The sequence below is a fragment of the Gavialis gangeticus genome, unplaced genomic scaffold, assembly GCF_001723915.1.
Source record: "Gavialis gangeticus isolate Ggan-Ray unplaced genomic scaffold, GavGan_comp1, whole genome shotgun sequence".
NCBI lineage: Eukaryota > Metazoa > Chordata > Crocodylia > Gavialidae > Gavialis > Gavialis gangeticus.
In genome coordinates, this window is record NW_017728960.1 from 560,122 (window position 1) to 580,143 (window position 20,022).

The window sequence follows — 20,022 nt, forward strand, 5'->3', positions numbered from 1 at the left end:
TTTTTTTTTTTTTTTTTTTTTTTTTTTTATTTGGAAATACATATATAAAAAAAAATCCCATATTGGTTTTGTCCATGATGGACCATTTAATTTTAGTATTGCCCTCCAGTAACACGGGTGATATGGAAAGCTGTTTACTTTTTGTTCTGTCAGGGAGCAAATGGTGCTTGCATTGTAACACACTTCTTTAATGCGGTCGAAGCAGCTTACAAAACAATATTGAGTATGACCTCAATCAGACGGCCAACTGGTGTGGATACAGGGTGGCTGGTGAATGTGAAGGAAGAATAAAGATCAGTGCAGCTATATTCTGATAATATGCCATAAGTAAGGGTTGTGGTTTTTTTTAACGACGATCTTTTCTTGGACCAACTGTACAGTTAGGAGAAGTATCAGGCAGGTTTTCAGACATCAGATGTCCTTGCTTCTCACACAGTTCCTGGACCATCACGGTTACAACACTCCAACTTGGATAAAAATGGTTGCCTTTCAAAGTGCAAAAGGGAATAAATTGGAGCAGGTTTTTATCCCACTCCGTCTTCTGTGCTGAGCATATTCAGTTTGCATTGTTGAGGTTAGGGTCGGTGATGTTCCTTTCCAGGTTGGAGTTACCATTGGCCAAGAGAGTGATCGCTGCTTGCTCTGGCTTTTTAAGGCAGGATTCCTACAAGGGCACCATGTTTCACAGCTGGCTTGATTTCCACCTCCCTCAAATGGTGACTGTCTTTATTCTTCCCAACCAAGGTAAAAACTGGGACATGAATGCGGCGCTGAGCGACTTTGAACAGCTGAGGCAAGTGCACGCAGGGAACCTGCCGCATTCCTTTAACGAAGGGCGCAGCTCCAAACCCCTGGAGAAGGAGGCCGCTCGGCCCATGCGGCCACCGCTCCAGCGCCAGGATGACATTGTGCAAGGTGAGTGGGATTTCTGGGGCATTTTCCAGCCTAATGGCATGTAGTCATGTGGTAGATCAGAAATGGCTTTAAAAAAAAATGTCATGGGGTTTTTTTGGTCCCTTGACCTGGTTCCTACGGGCTGTTCCTGCTGGAGATGTGGGAGGTGGCATTTAGCTAGAAAAGAAATAGGCTCAGGCACACTCACTCACCCTGCCATAACCACTTCTGTGCTAACCCCTTCCAAGTGCCGGCCTTTGTGGCCTAAGAGGAAAGTAGCTTGGGAGAGAGGAGGGTTCTACAGTACTGAATGCAGAGCTGCATCCCAAACCTTGCAGAGGTTGCCAAAAGCTGTCTGATTTACCTTGGAGACCCTTTGAGCACAGATGCAGCCCAGAACGCAGCAGCTGCAAAAGTATTGCAAAGCCGTCATTCCCCATGGCTGTGCTGGGCTGTGTCTTTTTGGTGTGAGGCAGAGGACCAGACACAGTCTGATTTTACAGGGGCACCTGGTTATCATTTGAATTGGTGCCAAATCCAGAGGAGAGAGGAAGCTGCTGCCTTTACATTTTTTATTCTTCAAGCTGGAAGCTCTTCCCGTGCTGGAATTCACTACCTGTCATGCCAACAGCCACTAACAGATAACAAGGCCTTTGACAGCTCTCCTTGCAGTGAATGGAAAGGCTGGGAGTTGCTTCACTGCAGCTCCTTTGCTTTTGCCTTTCCTCTAAGGCACTTTGGTTATGTTAATTAACTAGACCACGGACTGTTGTGGCTGATCAAACTTTTTAACTAGGTGGTGGGTTGTGGGTATTGTGTCACGGAGGCAAAATCATTTGTCTTGGGTCATGAAAGGATTTGGAGACGGGGTAGAATTTGGGTCACTCGAGTCTATCCTGAGTTTTGCTTAGCAGGAGAGAAATGAAGCCTACTACTCCCCTGTTACAATGCCTTGCCTCCCAGTTGTGATCATGGGCATGTCCTGTTGTGAGGTTTGGCGCTTCTTCGTAGAGGCATGTGGGTCAAGAAATGCAGCTCTCACACCCCTCTTCCTTCCTGTGGGTTTCAGAGAAACGCCTGTCCCGGGGGATTTCTCACGCCAGCTCCACCATTGTCTCCTTGGCCCGCTCCCACGTCTCCAGCAATGGCAGCAGCGAACACCTGCTGGAGATGCCCATTTGCACTTTCCAGTTACCGGACCTCACCATCTACAACGAGGAATTTCGAAGCTTCATTGAGCGCGATCTCATTGAGCAGTCGATGCTGGCAGCATTGGAGCAGGCTGGTAAGTTTTACCCTGGGAGGTATTACTTTTTGTTAAGTTTTATTAACACTAATATCATGCAGCAGCGAGCTGCAGCCGTGTCAGCTGGCCTGTGCTGCTGTTTACAGGCTCCAAGCTGCAAAGAATTGAACGCATTACAGGGACGATGCACTCTGTATCTGTGATGGATAACGTTGGTTTGATTCTTTGTGTAGCAGGGAAACAAACTGCAGAGTTGAGGAGGAGGATGTAAACAGGCTTAAAGCTGCTTTGTTTTGTCTGTCGGCACTGAAAGCAACCAGTGTTCGCTGTTATCTGCTTGGGTGACTTTTGAATGTTACCAAATAATGCATCCGCCTCCCCCAGTGGAGATTTCATCTCTGTGCACTGTTTCTTCATAATATAAGACAGCAGATTGCAGCTTGCATCCCTTCCAAATATGTGTAAACACTCCAAAAACACATTATATGAAAATAGATGCAAGCTAGCAGAAAAGGACCTGGGGGTGACTGTGGACAAGAAGCTGAATAAGAGTAAACAGTGTGCCCTTGTTGCAAAGAAGGCTAGCGTCATCCTGGACTGCATTCGTAGGGGCGTTGGCAGCAGATTGAGGGAAGTGATTCTTCCCCTCTGTTAACACTGGTGAGGCCGCATCTGGAGTCCTGTGTCCAGTTTTGCGCCCCCCACTATAGAAAGGATGTGAACAAATTGGAGAGAGAGGTCTAGCAAAGGGCAAAGAAAATGGTTTGGGGGCTAGGGGACATGACTTGTGAGGAGAGGCTGGGGGCACTTGGGTGAATAGTGATAATAAGCATGTGGTTTCCTCTGAAGCCTTTAAAAATAAAATATAAAAAAACTCCGTACTCAAAGCACAAATTCCCATCTGGTTTTAACAGCCTGATCTTAACTTTTCAACATACTCCCACATCTTTCTTGCTCCTACCACCAATGTATGGCTGTAACCGGAAGGTTGTTCCTCTAGAGGGAACACATTTTTAAGGTAGGTTAAATTTTAGACCTGATCCGTTTGAGTGTCCCTGTAATAAATATACTGAGGTTTTGGAAATGAACACTTGATACGAGTGATCTTGTTACGCGCAGGCCTGGCAATCAGTGAAACCATCCTGCCTCATGAAAACAAATTTCATTCATCCTGGCCTCTGGTCATATCTAGATGGCCATTGTGCATCTATTTTGCTACCGTATTTTCTTGCCTATTACACATCTAGGTGTTTAAAAGGCATTGTGAAGATTTTTTTTTTCCAGAATTAGGGCTGAAGACAGCAGGGACAAAGCGTAATCTTCAGCTGACACCCCCTCCCTTTCCTGCCTAACTAAACCTAGCTGCAGATGAAGACTGGTCTCCATGGGTGGACCTATGATCTTTGAAAAGAGTTTAAGAGCTGTGAAATAAGAGACCAGAAGCCCTAGTACACTGCAAAATTGCCCCAGGAAGGTTAGCTTGATTAATGGAATGACTATTAAAAAGAAGAGATGATTGTTAACACCTGTGAAGTGAAGAATAACGGGCTATGGACTCCTGCTTCACTTGCCTAAATGATAATACCAGAACTGCTGTGCTGTGGAGCTGGAATCGAAGCTTCTATTTCAGGCAAAAAAAATCCAGCTTCCCAGCTTCATGCACCCCAATTTAGGGGGGCTGGTTTTGGGGGGAAAGTTGCGTGGTGTACATGAGAAAATGTGGTAATATGGAGACTGTGTTTGACATGCATGTTCTTGCATAGGGTTAAGAGCTCATTTCAACTCTCAGAGCTGTATTTTGCTCATAATTTTGCAGCAGTCTTAGCTGTTAAAACCACACATTACATGCCTTCAGCTAGACCTAGTGATATGGAGCCCAGAACTGAACTCCCACTGACTTCAGCAAAGCTGGATTAGACTCTTGGTGGTCTTGGCTTTCTTATCTGCATGCCAATAATACCTGGTACTCTGGCGTGATGGTATGATACATTAGCTGGTGTTTATCAAGTGCTCTGGAGGTGGGATTGTGTGTGTGTGGGTGTATGACAAATGTGAGTGTTTCTTAAACAGAGAAATAGAGCATGTTTAGGAAATAGCTTGAAACCTTCCAAGTGTCATTTGCTGGTTTTTGGGGTTGTTTTTGTTTTAGCGACTTCCTTTATTGATTTAGCACACAGGGTGCTTAAGGGACGTAGTAAACAGTTTATAGGCCAGTAATTGTTAGCATGATTTTGTTATCCAAAAAGCCTCCATAAATATGAATAAAAGAAGCCTCCCTCTCATGCTTCTGAAGGGAGGGAGCGCTGCCCTTTTTACAGTGGAAGAGATTTATTTGTTGTCACACTGAAGTCTGGGAGTAAACCCTAGATCTCTGCTGCCTTTGACTCCCGTTCCTCTGCTGGAGATGAATTGAGTGATGCTGAATAGCTCTCATCCCCCCCAAGCCCACTGGCAATAGGACTTGTGCTTTCTTCCACTCATAGGTTACAGTCCTACAATCTGCAAAATGCCATCTGTAGGCAGGCTATTAAAAATTGCTGTATGATGAGTTCAGTTTTAGGCATGTCCTGTCGTTCGAGCGCAATTTCCCCCACTGATGCAGAGGCAGCGAATGAATGGTAAACAGATGCCTTCTGCTGAGAATAGAAACCTCTTGTGTTTGGTTACAGATGATAAGAGGAATCAATACAAGACTGCTGCTGGCCTTAATAAAGGTTTCTTTCTTCCAGGGTGGTACCTTCTGCTGTCCTTTCTATACACACATACATCTTCCCACTTCTCCCTAAATGCTAGATGCTGTGTATTCGGCTTTCTGAGCTTCTGCAGGTCCCCCTGCTAAATAAATCACTGGCCGGACCAGCTCTTACTCATGGGGAGAGGCACCATGAAGTCAGATTCATTGCTAGACCAACACGATTGCAAAATGGTAATGAAAAGCTCCCTGGGACCTGGGGAGGGCTGGGAAGGGCTGTAATGGAATATGCAGCTTCTCTCCTGTTCTTGTTGGGCGGGTGCCCACACTGCAAAACCATCACCACCACGTTTGTGGTGAGTCGGCCTCTCTCTTGGCATCCTCAGTGGAGCGGCGAGCGTTCAAATCCGTCCCAGAATTATCCTGTTACACCTGATCCTGGAGGAACCATCTATAAGGCTTTGGGGTCAAATCGGAGGTGCTGTCACTGCTTTTACTGGATCTTTCCTGTTTTTATTCTGGCCTGTCCCTTACACACCATGTGCAGGTCTTAAATGGTTCAGGAAGTTATATGGATTGAAGGCGGCTGTCTATTCAAGGAGAAAACAGCGACGTGCACCAGGACGTCGGAAAAACCTTTTGTAGCTGTCAGATTTTAAAGGAAACAAATTGTCACCGCAGACTCCTGTCATATCTCTGCATGCGTGTGGGCTTTCCTAGCTCTGATGAGGAAAGCAGGGGTCAGCTAGGTGATTTTGTATGTAAAAAGGCTGCGAATGGCAGAAACGATGATTAATAATACAATGAACTTGGATACTGATTTTTTTTTTTCTCTTAACTGTGCTTTCCATTCCTTTGGTCTCATAACTTGGTTTTAGTTTTGATTCAAACCACCCCCCTCCCCCCCCGCCCTGTGATTCAGTAGGAAAAAAATGTGTTTTGCAGTAACACAGCAAAGATGGTGGTGGGTGTTGGTGTTAAATGAGCCGTGTCGGCCTGGGGAGCAAGAGGATGGGTTGTTCCTTGTAGCTGCAGCCTTGTCCCATGACAGCGGAAGAATGATCTTGTGGTGAAGGCAGTGGTTCCTTTGCTTGGCGCTCTGTGGCTTTGAGCAAGCCACTTGCTGTCTCCGGGGCACTGTTCATCATCTGTTCCATGGTAGGGAACTGCTGTTTTTCTTCCTATCCGTCTGGCCAATATAGATTAGGATTTCTTTGGAGCGCGGCACAGGCGCACACAGCCAGGCCCTGATCTCTTTCGGACAAATAGGTTGCACCATGAAAATAATTGCATCTTGGAATAGGTTGCACCATGAAAATAATTGCCTCTTGCACAAATCCTGGTCTTGGCATTTGAACCAGGTTGCAGCCTTTGAAACCAGCATCTCTAAAGCTACTCATTAGATTCATCCTGGTGATAAAGGCTGAGGAAGGAGCCTGCCAGTGTCTGATCTCACTTTGCATTGAAGTCTGTAGCAACTCCCCTGTCTAGCCAGTGTCAAGGCAGGATGCTAGCTAGCACTTAGGTTGAAAAAGGAGGAGCAGCCGGGATTATAGGGGGGGAAGTTCAGAGTGGCCCATCAGTACTTATAGGGTTACGGTTAGCCCTACTTTCTCCTATTCATTTGCCTTGCTAATCAAGGCCACTCCTAGTGTAACCCTATCACTGAAGGGGGAAGCTTGGCCTCTCAAATAGGGATCTGTTATCCCCTGCAGCAGCGCATGCAGTTTAAGATACCTCCCCCAGGAACAGTTATTAGGAGTCTCTCATTCTCCGTACTTCAGGGGGCCTCTTGGCCTTTTCTACAGCAGCTTTTCGGAGCCAGGCTTTTGGAGTAACGGAGCAGAGATGACCCCTCTCGCATAACTTGGCATGCGCAGAAAGGTACAAATCACTCCTCGTACGTCACTCTGGATGTGTGCGCTGCATCCTGTCCGCACATCTGTTGGCAGCATGTCTTCGAGGTGTATCCTCCGACTCCAACCTGGCTTTCCAGGCTAAGCTGCACGGGTCTGTTCAGACAGTAACCAGAGCCTGGCTGCGCTTTCCTGGCTTTTTGACTCTCTCGAATGCGTTCATTTTGCAGCTGCAACAAAAAACAAATTCCCAAGAAAACACGCGAGGCGGACAAAAGGCTTAAGAGTCACTACAGTAGCCTTAAATTTTGTTTAGCTTTTGTTAGAATCTGTTTTGTTTCTCAATTTACTCGTCTGGCAGTGATCCATTTGGCAATGGGTTGCAGCTTTACTGTGCCAGAAGCTATATTGACTGAAAATAGCCTGCCTTGGTGAGTGGAGCTATTGTCGTCCCCCCCCAGTTGTGTACTAAACAGCTTTCAACTCGAGTGGATTCCTTTTCTAATCCCGAGAAAAGAAATTACTGGCATCAAATTGCGGTTGACCCTCCATTTGATGCTTTCTCGGGTTTTTTTTCTCCCTTTATGGTGCTTGCACTGGTTTTTCTTTTAGTTCTTCTGCATTCCTCAGGGCGGAGATTGCAAAGAAGTTGCGAGAAATCTGTATCCCTGACTTGCTAGAAGCGCCGTCTGCGTGGAGCAGCACACACAGTCTCTAAACGGGGAGACTGTTTATTTGCAATGCTGGAAAAAGAGCTGGTTCGTCTAAAGACTGGGAGGGTCACCGGTGGCTGCGTCTTGATTGCAATAGGAATAGAGGCATAGCAGCCCACTGCATGCTGCTTGGAGCTCATCTGGCTCATTACAGAGAGGTTAGCAGTAGGCGTTCAGAGCCAAGGAACATGGTTTAATAGCACCCAGTAAGCCGAAACCTGGTTTAGGTGGCTTGGAATATGGCTGCTTCTCAAAAGGACTGCAGACTATCTTTGCTTTCTGTCCAAGCAGAGCTTTGACTCCTTCCAGCTGTGCTCTGTACCACCACACTCCACATATTCCCTTTATAGGGGATTTGTTATTGGGACAATCTCTGCAGGTCCTTTTTTGAAAAGTACAAAGCACCAGTCTCTGCCATTTCTTATATTAGCTGCTCAAATTAACGTGGGAAAAGACCCTTTCAAAAGCTGCCCAGCTGGTAGTAAACTTCCCCAAACTTTGTTCCTGAGCTGGCGTGTAGAGGAAAGAGAAGAATTATGCTGTTTGGTTGCAGGTGCTTAAGATGTGTATTGCTTGGCTGGTAGGATGGGTAAACTTCCCCAAACTCTGCTCCGCCATGCAGAAAAGATGGACGCATTGTACTGTATGGTTTTGGCTGCTTAAGATGTGTACAGTTAAACCTGCGGAAGAAACAAGCCAGTGTTGTTCGCAGCTGAAAATCAGCAAACCCTTTGTTCAAGGCCAATGCTTTTAACAAAGCTTGCAGCCTTTTTGGACTGTTTCAGACCTGGAAAAAAGGGATGGACAGAAGGAGAAGATTCTTCTTCTCGTATACGTCATTTCCCCCTCTACGCGTCATTAATGTGGTGGAGCCACACAACTGCTTTATCGTTGGTGCTTGCCAGGTCCTCATCCTGGGTATGCTGTACATGTGTGGAGGTGGTCAGCCATCTGGTGCATCATCACACTCTCGTATTGGACTGTCTTTTTAAGCCAATCTTACAGAGCATGGCATTAAAGCATCCAGCTCCAGGGTGAATACTGTTTATTTTGATCCATAAGTTTTGCAGGAGCTCGTACCCGGGTGGATAGGGTGTTGGGTTGCTTACGAACCGCTTGAGATGAGAATCAATCTCATCCCACTTTTTGTGGTGGTGTTCAAGTGCCCATAGGGAAATGGTTGATCTTAGCCAAAGCCTGGGCTGGAGAAAGGGGTGGGCAGGAGTCCTGGCTCTTGTTTTCAACCTTGCTCCTTACATTTTTACACCCCTGGGTAAATCGCTTAGTCTCTCCTGCCTGTGAGATGGGGCTGAGGCACCGACTTAACAACAGTGCAGCATTGCATAGCTCCATGCATTCGTGCTTGGGAAAAACTGCCTGCTTTTCTGATAGGAGGCACTGTGTGCATGTCTGGTAGAACAGGTGTATTTGCCTGGTGTAAGCTTGGGCAGTGATTTGGGTACCTTCCACATCTGGCACAGGCGGTCCCGTCCCTACCCTTCCTCCACATCTGCATCTGCCACCCTTGTGCGTGTGAACGATTTCTGTGCTTTAACATGCTGGAGGTTTCGTTAGCTTCTACCTGGGCACTGCCCAGAGCCGGTCACAAGGAACGCTTGTGCGTCTCCTGCGAGGGAAGCCACAGCTTTGAGGGCCACTGACCAAACCGAGTCCTGCTCTGGTGTAGAGGCAGGATTGCAGTCAAGTAAGCCCTGAAGTCTCTCAGCCTTGCTTATCCAGCTGATGATTTCAGAGGTCCCTCAGTGTTTTGCCTGTTGCTTTGTGGACTCCTAGCTTTGTTTTTTCCAGTATTTCTTCCCCTGCTGATTTAACTTTTTCTCTCTTAAACAGCCCCTCACATGGTACTGCAGGGAGAGAACTGGGGCAGGAGGCATCGCTTCAGAGAAACCATAGCAATGCACTTCTCTCCCAAGCAGAAAGCAATCATGTGGTTATGCTCAGAGCAGACTCCTGTGTTGAATCCCAGCCCATTCCCCCTTTTCTTGTTGAGCAGACGACCATCAATTTTCCTGTAACTGCCGCACATTCATGACCGGTCTCTTCTCTCCCCTGAAATACTCCCACAGGTCGCCTGAACTGGTGGGTGAATGTTGACCCCAGCTGCCAACGGCTACTTCCCCTGGCCACTACAGGGGATGGGAACTGCCTGCTTCATGCTGCCTCGCTAGGTAAGACGGTGAGGGAGGTTGTGGTGGGGGGTAATAATAGCATGGGATGAGACAATGATCTGGTTCTTATTCCTGCCTGCTTCTTCCAAACATGCCTCTTCCTGGCCTTTCCTTCTAGCCCTATACACAATATTTGCTCTCTCTAATCTTGAAAGCACTAGGCCCTGCCTTGTAATTTGCAGCCCTGGAAGTGAGACTGAGGAGGCAGCTGAGAGAGGCAGGGATGGCTCTGCCTACCAGCACTTCTGTGATGACCTGTCCTGGAAGCAGAATGAATAAGCTCCCTTGTGTGCCAACTCTCCCCACTTGAATGAGACAATCCCCGAGCTTATTTTCGAGCACGTAGCGCTTTCCCACTGTGCCCGAGTCCCATTATGTTTCAGTAGGCTAAAATCCACAGCTCCTTCTTTTCTTTCCCCTCCAAATGTGTGTATTTTTAGCTATGGATTTCTGAAAGGAAACTGTATGGAGGAGAAATAGGCTCTCCTGCTGTGAAAATGTGGCAAGCAACCATCCTTGGCACTGCTTAGGCAAAGATAATTTTATGTTGGAATAATACAGCTCGGGCTTCTTTCTGTCTTGCAGAAAAATCATACAGCACAGAATCTTTCTTTAATTGCCTTTGGTGCTAGACGCAAAGCTCAGGATAAGATTGCACAGCCGTGACACACAATATAAGCAGCCCCCTCCACTGAGGCTTGCAGAAGTATGCTGTGGAAGGCCTCTCTGTCAATGTGCGAGTCGGTCACTAGGAATTTGTAGCTTCCTGGGGACTAATGAGCTGCAAGGTCATGGCAGCAAGCAGATTTTGAAATGGTGGGTCTTAGGGTTGGGGTGGGATAGGAGAGAGCATGGATAAAGGCAGAAGAAATGGTGAAAAGCTTCTCAAAGCACATATTGCCAGGCTTCAAAGAACTCCAGTTCTACGTAATCATATAAATAGGCTCATCTGTTTTTGAGAAGTAAGAATTTTTGTGGGTGACATCTTTTATTGGACCAGTGGTATGGTTGGTATAGATATAGGCAAGCTTTTGGGTATCCTGGTACCTCATCTGTTTGTTTTTTTTCATGCACTGTAAGAGGAAGGATGGTCTAGTCCATGGTTAAGAGTTTGAGTCCGGACTAGAAGAAATCGGGTTAAGTTCTATCCCCTCTGCAGGTTTCATCTTGGCAAGGTCTCTTCAAATGGGGCATCGCAGGGAAGATAAGTCAACACACAGCTGTGAGATGTTGCAATGATGGGGCTACATACGTATCCGGGTTACTAGAAATCTGGACGTGCCACTCACTACCTTGAGCTGCTGCCCTTTCCTCTTGCTATATTTGTAAAGACATAGAGAAATAGCAGAGCTGCCCACGCATCTAATGTTTGGAGACCACTTTCCAGACTCAAACTGCTTTAAGTGCCCAAGTTCCCCAGGGACCTCCTCAGCTTAAGCATCACCACAGTAAACGCTCCGAGGCATCTGAGATTTTAAGTGAACAGAAGTGGTATGTTTCCTCCTTGCGGCTGGTTTCTTGAGAGCTGGGAAGCCAGCCTGTCTCCTGTATCTCATTATCTAGGGTGATCTATATACAGCTGATATAAAGCTCCTGTATGCTTTGTGTATCCATGCTAAGAAGACTTTTTTAAAGAACAAACGCCAGCTCTGAAGCAGTTGTGCTTTCCTCCCGTATTTCTTTGCTATATAAAAATCCTGTTTGGGGCAGGCTGCAGCATGATTGGGTAAGCTGGGAGCTGAGGATTCTGCAGTTTTGCTCCCTGGATGTCTTTGCACATGTTATATCATTTACCAGCCTCAGCTCCCAGTCAGTAAGATGTGGTTACTTCCTTGTTTTATATGGTAATTATAAGGCTTTTCATGTGTGATCTTTAGAAAGCAGAGGCTGGAGAAATGCCAGCTACTGTTAATACTCTACTTTTTTTTTCTCTCCTCTATGTAGGCATGTGGGGTTTCCACGATCGGGATCTCATGCTTCGCAAATCCCTTTATACCTTAATGGACAAAGGTGTGGAAAGGGAAGCCCTGAAGCGGCGGTGGCGATGGCAGCAAACACAGCAGAACAAGGAGGTAAGCGACTCCTAGAGAGACCGCTATCTGTTACAGGGATGGGCTTGAAGCATTAGAGAAGAGGCTTTTATGTGGTGAAAGCTGCACTGGGCAGGGACTCCCTGCTGCACGCTAGAGGCCTATACAAGCTGCTGTGTGAAGGTGGTAACACAATGCTACTGACTGTTCCCTGATGCAGTCCCTCCTGTTTGCATCTGCGCTGCCTGGAGGTGACAGGATGTGACGACTGCATGTTAATTTTAGAGACAAGAATTGCATCTGACTGCTGTTAAGATCAAGAGAGAGATGTCTCAGCCCTAAGCAGGGCACAGGTCATGCCACTAAGAAAGGGTATTCACACTTCCTCCGCATTAAACACCCATTAAGTTGTGACACTAGCCCAAGACAGCAAGGTGGAAAATTACCAGATGTCCTTGCGTAGCAATTGCAGCCCCTTCCTCTTTGGAATGGGGAGAGTTTCTATTTCCACCCCACACTGGGTGCTACTTTATATACTACTTAGCTCTCAGATGGAGAATGAGATTATTTGGGCAGCTTAGAAGAAGAGGGATCCTTCCTTGTTAAAACAGGGTATTTAAAAATCCAAATGATCTTTGCATTGATGTTGACATTCTGGGCCTTGGTACGTCATTAATCTTCCTTGTCTGAGCTCTATCTCATGCCCGGGAAGCATGACTATCTTGTATGTCTTAAAGACCTTTTAAACACTGTACAAACAGGGCAAGCCAGTGCTGCTCCCTTCCGTATTGGAAGATCTGTCTGGGTCTTGACCTGGCGTCTGACACGAGCATTTCAGAGTTCAGGGCATGTTCCCACCAGAATTTGCTTGGATGCATGAGTTACAATTCACAAGGCAGGTCAAGCAAGCATGTAACATTCTGGAGGAGTGTAGTGTGAGAGAATAAACAGCTGTGGTGTCCTCCAAAGAGGCATGGCTTAATTTAAGTGTACATGGAGGAACCAGATTGAATAACAAAGTGGTTTGGATGAGGGTGTGGAAAGCATTCTGTCCAAATTCGCAAATGGTACCAAATTATGGGGTAAAGTTAAACACACTAGAGGGTAGGGAACGAATCCAGGCAGATCTGGACAGATTGGAAAAGTGGGCATAACAGAATAGGATGCAGTTCAACAAAGACAAGTACAAAGTGCTGCACCTAGGGTGAAGGAATCACCAGCACACTTACAAGCTGGGGGATGACCTTCTTAGCAGCAGAAAGGGATCTTGGAATCATTGTTGACACCAAGATGAACATGAGGCATCAATGTGACAAAGCAATCAGTAAAGCTAACTTCACTTTATCATGCATTAGCAAGTGCATGATAAACAGATCCAGGGAGATGAAACTTGCCCCCTATGTGGCATTGGTTAGGCTGCAGTTGGAGTACTGTGTCCAGTTTTGGGCGCTACACTTCAAGAGGGATGTGGACAACCTTGAGAGGGTTCAGAGGAAGGCCACTCATATGATTAGGGGCTTGCAGGCAAAGTCTTACAAGGAAATGTTGAGGGACCTGGATCTCTTCAGCCTCCACAAGAGAAGGCTGAGAGGTGACCTTGTGGCTGCCTACAAATTCATTGGGGGGAGCAGCATAGGATAGGACATGCTCTGTTTACCAGAGCACCCCTTGGAGTAATTAGGAACAATGGCCACAAACTGACGGAGAGCAGATTTAGGTTGGGCATCAGGAAGAACTTCTTTATGGTGAGGGTTGCCAGAATCTGGAATGAGCTTCCAAGGGAGGTGGTGCTCTCCCTTACCCTGGGGGTCTCTGAAAGGGGACTAGACATGCACTTGGCTGGGGTCCTCGAACCCCAGTGCTCTATCCTGTCCAGGGGGTCAGACTTGATCTACTTGGATCCTTTCCGACCCAAACATCTATGAATTAATAAATATTAGATGATGCTGATGAATTGGCAGCTTGTGAATTGGGAGTCAGGCTGTCCAAGTTACTGTACTTCCAAGTTCTCTTCCCTGGCAGAGACTCCTGGGGAGATGTGCATTTTACGGTCCATGGGTTTTGCAGGGCTATGCAACATAATACTCCCCTTTCTGTACCCACTTATATCAGGGGTGACATAGTCCATGTTGGAAATAGCCCTATTCTTCTAGGTTACCACCTCCCTGCTACTTCTCATGTCCTGTCTGAGATTATTGATGACAGGTATTTAGCTGAATTTGCAGATTCATTAGAATCGCAGGGTAGCATCATGGGAAGTTCAGGGCACAGCATCCTTCCACACGCCCACCAAGCCAGGCCTGGTATGTTGGAGTTCAGACTCAGGTTTAATAACATCTTTTGTGATCTTTCTGGTTGGGAGTGAGAGTTTCTGACACTACCTTTTGTTGCCCTTCTTCATGGGCATGTTAGTTGTTCACTGAGGATCTTATCTTATGGGAAGAGGATGGGGCATCATTTCTTATCATCCAACTGTGAGTTACTGAAGCAAATACTTTTGTAAGGCTAGTTTTAGTCTACCAGAGGTGGCATGCTTTTGGCCAGTTCTTGACTCGCCTCATCAGCTTCTCAAGGCAGAGATTGAACCTTTCTACTATTTTATGCTTAGCCGAGATACAGCAGGATCATCCCAATGGGAATGGAGATGCATGGTGTAATACGAGGTGCCAATAAGTGATCACAACCATCTGTCTACATCAGTATGTCTGAAATGTGAATGAAATGTATGCATGATGTGTAGACTGAAGCAAGAGCATATCTGAGAGTATAGGTAGTTTAATTAAGGTGTCAGGGGTGTAGGTTGTAGCCATGTTGGTCTAAGGACATAGGCAGACAAGGTTCTTTGGGTAAATCTGATATCTTTTATTAGACCAACTCAGATAGTTGGAAAAATTGTTCTTTGCAAGCTATCGGGCAAAGGAACTTGTCTGTTAATTAATGTGTAACATATAGAAGACTCAGTAACAGCTGAACATCTTCCCCTTTTACACTTAAAAAAAATCTGTCTTTTCTGTATTGTGAATCTTTTAATTTTTTTGGAAGGCTTAAAAGCCATGAAGGATGCAGACCTCATAGAGGCAGTTTTAGACAGTTTTCTTGCTGTTCAGTCAGGAGGGAAAATAAATTGCTTTCTAAAACGAAACCTAACTCTGCCAATCCAGTTATAATTTCCTGCTACTTTCTCAGTACATTAGGCAGTGCTTGGGATCAAGATGCCTTTGATGTAATTTCAGGTATTCAAACACTCCGGCTTTAAACGTTTGCCTCCCGCAGGTAGAAATGTGGGTTTTTTCTTATCGATGGAATCTGTTTCCAAGCCTAGATTCTGTCTTGGTCACTGTTTCCAGATCATATCACTGCAGACTTGTTTACATGGAAGGTATTGGCAGTCTTAGCTCTGTTCTGTAGAGAAATTGATGCCAGGATGAATGGAACCAGTCGGCTCGTGGTAAACCCGTATTTTGTGCTTCTGTTTTTTCAGTCTGGTCTTGTTTACACAGAAGAGGAGTGGCAGAAGGAATGGAATGAGCTAATCAAGCTTGCATCAAGCGAGCCCCGTATGCACTATGGTACAAACGGAAGCAACTGTGGCGGGTAAGTGGAAGACAGCTGTGAAAAGCCAGCAGGTGCCCCTGACAGGTTAGGTGGCCCACAGGCATAACTCAGTAGCCTTTCATCTGAGGTGCCTTTGTGTCCAAGGTCTCCCAGGTCAAGAACAACATAATTTTGGTTATCTCACTAATCTATACACAGTTTGTGGGTAACTGCTGAGGAGTGGGGCTGTACTCAAGGTCCAAGATAGTCAGAGAGTATACACGACACACCCTGTAAATTATCTGGGGCAATGGGTCATCTTTTCCTTTTGTAAGTTGCCTAACACCTGATCTTGGACTTTAGTGCCGCGGCAGCCAAATCTCTGTCTGCAGTCTGGATCCAGCTGCTGGTTTGTCTCTCTCCAACGTACTCCTATCATGGAAGAGTCTGAGCTCAGTGTTACATATTCTTTCTTCCTCATGAACCCAGACCCAAATTAACTACTCAGTGCCTTCTGATGTTTGGACCACTCCTCATCTGACTGTCAGCCAGATGGCAGAAACAGAAGTAAAAATAGCCAAATGCCAAGTTAACAATAAAGATGAAAGAAATTTAATCTCCTCTGTATTTGTGTTCCTGAGGGATTAATATGTCCCTGCAGAGACTCCTGTGAAATCCTGGTTGGCTGTGTGTTTGCAGTAAGCATGGGGCATTAGAGAACACGGCTAAGATGTTATCTCTGGTTTAAAGGGAACATCCATTGGCCTCAGTTTTGGGGCTTGAATTTAACCTTCTCTGCTTTCATCCTCAGTTGGACTTCAGCTAAGCATTATAGCACCCCCAGGCTTTCATGTTCCATGTTCTTGCTATCTGTATCAAGGGCACGGATCAGCAATGCAACCCATTCGACATTGTAACACAGTTAATTTAAGGGAATGGCTTTCTGCCTCTGTTTTGCTCTCTGTGAAATGGGTTGGCATTCACCAGTATGCACCACTCTGAGAGCTTTAGGAGGAAACACTCTATAGAAATGCCAGCTATTGGACAGTGGGTCATTTTTGTATAGATGTAGTCAGGATCCAGACCATCTCGGAGATCAAGTAACAGCTTTTGCCCCCTCTCTGATTCCACTCTTCACATGAGCTATTTCTACTTGGGCCCATATATAGACTTTGTTCCTAGTCCGTTTTAAAGCCGATGATTAAATATGCAAGAAGCCAAGGGCTGATCACATTTCTCGTTGCTCATTCCCAAGTGTTGAAAGCTCTGAGGAGCCGGTGTATGAGAGCCTGGAGGAGTTTCACGTCTTTGTCCTTGCTCACGTGCTGAAGAGGCCCATTGTAGTAGTGGCAGACACGATGCTGCGAGACTCAGGGGGAGAAGGTAGGTCCTGACTGTCCCGCAGCCCCCTTCGCTCCACTGCAGAGGGGCTTTGCTTTGAGTACAGTGGAATTTCCCAGCGGCTCTTTGAGCCTTAGTATTGTTCAGGAGCAGACACATCGCACTTCCTCTGGGTTGTAGCACTCTGGCTCAGGTCTTCAAACCCAATCCGGTTTTGGTTTGCATGGAAGCTGTGAGGTTTCGTGCCACTAGACCCCTTCATAATACCAAGCTTCAAAGAAGGTACTTGGGCAGACTAGACTTGATGTTCCGTTTCCCAAATCCCTTGCCCCCACGCTCTCGTATGCAGACGGGGGAAATTCCACTGCCTCTGAACATCATTTTCCACTAGCAGACTTCTGATTTCCTGTCAGAAGAGATGAATCAATTACCAGCTGCACGCATTGCAAACAGTGCAGAAGGAAAGGAGGTGTGTATAGATAATAAGGTTTAATTCTGCAGCTGTGGGCCTCTGATTAAAAATAAAAGGTTGTGTCCATGTCTCCTACAAATGAGTTTAGGCTCATCACTGATTTACAGAAGTTTAGGGCTGGAAGGGACCTTGTGAGATCATTGGGTCTAGTCCCCCTGCTCTCAAATGTAAAGGGTCAAACAAGCTTGTTTCCTGGCTGAGTTTTCAGTAAAGACAGTTCTTTTATAGCCTTATATGAAAAAATAATGCTTCACAAATCCTTTTTCCTCAGCATTTGCTCCAATCCCTTTCGGTGGCATCTACCTGCCCCTAGAAGTTCCTGCCAACAGATGTCATCGATCACCACTGGTACTGGCTTATGATCAGGCCCATTTTTCTGCACTGGTGTCCATGGAGCAGAAGGAACCCTCAAAAGACCAAGGTACATGTTAGAATCCAGCTGGTAAATTTAAGTCACAAGGCAACTGGTATGAGATGCATGGGAAGTGCCAGTGATTGCATATAACTTGGCGCCCCACGAGGTGCCATCAAAACAGACACCCTTTGTCGTAGTGTCAGCCAAGGGCTGAGATGGAGCCTGAGCCCCATTCTCTGCTGATGGTGATCCATCAGCATAGGAGTCCTAGACTGTGGCTGGCTCCTTTTGTTCCACCCCACCTTTATGCACACGCACACATCTTGCTCAGACATCTGTTCTTCCATGCTCTGACCAAACTGTGTCATTCCATCCCAGCTGTGATCCCACTGACAGACTCTGAACACAAGCTGCTGCCCGTGCACTTTGCTGTAGATCCAGGGAAGGACTGGGAATGGGGCAAAGATGACAACGACAACGTCAAACTGGCAAGGTGAGGTCTCAGCTGGGTAGCAAGAGCAGCCACAGTTGGGCAGCTGATCAGTTTATCTTCACCTAATAACTAGGACTGCTAATTTTTAGCATCGTGACTCGTTTATGTTTGGTGTGAAGGTCAATAGAGATGAAGCAGGTTTTTTCCTTTATTAGCTTATTCAAACCTACTGTGTGTGTCGTATTGGTGGATTGCAGCAGCTTATGTAGAAGCAGCTTTGGTACAGATTCACCCACTGAATAAATGGTAAGGGGTCACACTGTGCTAAGAGGGGATGGGGCATCTGTGAGATAACAGGGCTGGGGATGTGGTCCCCAAGCTTTCTCCCTAGCTTCAATGCTGATTTGGGGAAAGACGTAATGTTTTCCATTCCTAGATCCAGCTTCATGTTATTGCCCTGGGAGTTAAAAAAATAAAAATAAAAAAAATACTTCCTCGATGGTAGCAACTGAAGGTTGGATGTTCTTATCCCTTTGTTTGTAAGCCTGTAGGGGTACAAGATGTAGGGGGAACTAAGATTTAAAGTATTTTATGTAGATACAGCTACAGAGGTATTACAGTGAGTGGTACACATTTTTCTCTTTCCTGTCACCTCTTGATCTACAACCTCATTGTGGGTTCAGTTGAAAACAGCGTTTTTGACCTAATGGAAAATGTTGTGAAGACGGCTTTTGTTATAAACATCTTTGAGGCTTTTTTTGATGAAAATCATTTTTCTTGGAAAAGAGAACACCATTTGCAGACAAGCTGCATTTAGATTCTTCTATGACATCTGGGTCTTCATTCTTTAGGGATCACATGTACAAACAGCCTCAAATCTTTAATTCCTCCAGTAATCTTGTAACTCCAAACTAATGCAGAAAAATATCTTTGGAATTTGGCCACTGTGCTCACGTGGTAACATCGTATCTTAAATTTTCTGTGATTAAAAGGATCTCATGGAGGGCCTTGGTGACCTTCTACAGTGCAGTCTTTGTGTCCGTACTGCCAGAAGATTAACTTGCCTTGATATGTTTTTATGCAGTTCCAGAACTTCAAACAGATTTATTTTTAAAGACGCTTCTCTAGGATAAATTTTAATCTTCCACACTTTTAATACCCGGTAAATTAGCCCAGTCAGGTGTTCTTAACATCTTCAGCCAGTTTAAAAAATGGGATCTCCTTGAATAACTGATGGCCTGGTATACCTGTTCATTAACTCTGTGTTTTTATGCTTGATGTCATCTAGTGCCTGATGGTTCAGGATTTCACAGGTGACTTGTTATTTTCATAGGGATTTATACCCTGCCAAAAAAGAAAGCAACTCCCCCTCCTGTCTGGGCTGGACCATTACCATATATGAATGTTGTCAGACTGTTGCATTACAGATGAGTAGATTGATCTTGGTGCCACTGCTTTTAAAGGGACACTGACCAAACAAAAAAAATCAGTACAAATAGGTGCATGCAACAGTTTCACTTTTCCAGCTTTAAATTACTCCATGTGGTTGTGGCTTGTTTTTAGCACTTCTTTTTGTCTTCTGGCACATTCTCTTTCTATGTTCACTTTGTGTGATGTAGAATTTCTACATCCTAAATCTCCAGATGTTTTTAAAACAAACTCTTTTTTGAAGGATGCAAAACTGCTGCCTGGCTTGGGAAATAATGGACCTTTATATTATTAAAAATAAAAAGGTTTTGTTAATGTTTAGCTGGTTTCCCCTCCCCTGGTTCTTTCCTAGTTGCAGCAATGCTGCTGATGTGTTTGGCACATCAGAATAATAGAAAATGAGGGTGGGAAGGGACCTCAGGTGGTCACATCTAGCCTGACCCCCTGCTCAAAGCAGGACCGGCTCCAATTGCATTATCCCAGCCAAGGCTTTGTCAAGCCTGGTCTTAAAAATCTGCAAGGATGGAGACTCCATCACCTCTCTGGTTTGCCTGTTCCAGTGCTTTACTACCCTCCTTGTGAGAGTTTTTCCTAATATCCAACCTGAGCTTCCCTTACTGCAACTTGTGACCATTGCTCCTTGTTCGGTCATCTGCCAGAAGAATTCTAATTTGAACGGAAATAATTTTTACAAAACAAAAACTGAATAAAACCATCTTGAGAAATTGCCTTCACGCAAGATATTTGAGGTGCTAAAATTAACCCAACTGTCCCTTTTACTGTTGACCTACAAGTTCAATTGCACCTAAAAATAGGGTTTTGAGTCAGTAATTAGGTTA

At 45.6% G+C, this 20,022-nt stretch overlaps 1 protein-coding gene across 1 annotated transcript in view; it reads left to right on the forward strand.

The window, feature by feature from the left end:
- The window catches only part of OTUD7B (OTU deubiquitinase 7B), a 32,756-nt gene that overhangs the window by 9,032 nt on the left and 3,702 nt on the right, over positions 1–20,022 (forward strand). Inside the window, exons 2-9 of the mRNA XM_019516544.1 lie at positions 745–915; positions 1,964–2,179; positions 9,489–9,590; positions 11,535–11,662; positions 15,102–15,214; positions 16,410–16,537; positions 17,239–17,388; positions 17,701–17,815. Coding sequence (XP_019372089.1) covers positions 745–915; positions 1,964–2,179; positions 9,489–9,590; positions 11,535–11,662; positions 15,102–15,214; positions 16,410–16,537; positions 17,239–17,388; positions 17,701–17,815 — 1,123 coding nt within the window. The remainder of the gene's footprint in view (positions 1–744; positions 916–1,963; positions 2,180–9,488; positions 9,591–11,534; positions 11,663–15,101; positions 15,215–16,409; positions 16,538–17,238; positions 17,389–17,700; positions 17,816–20,022) is intronic.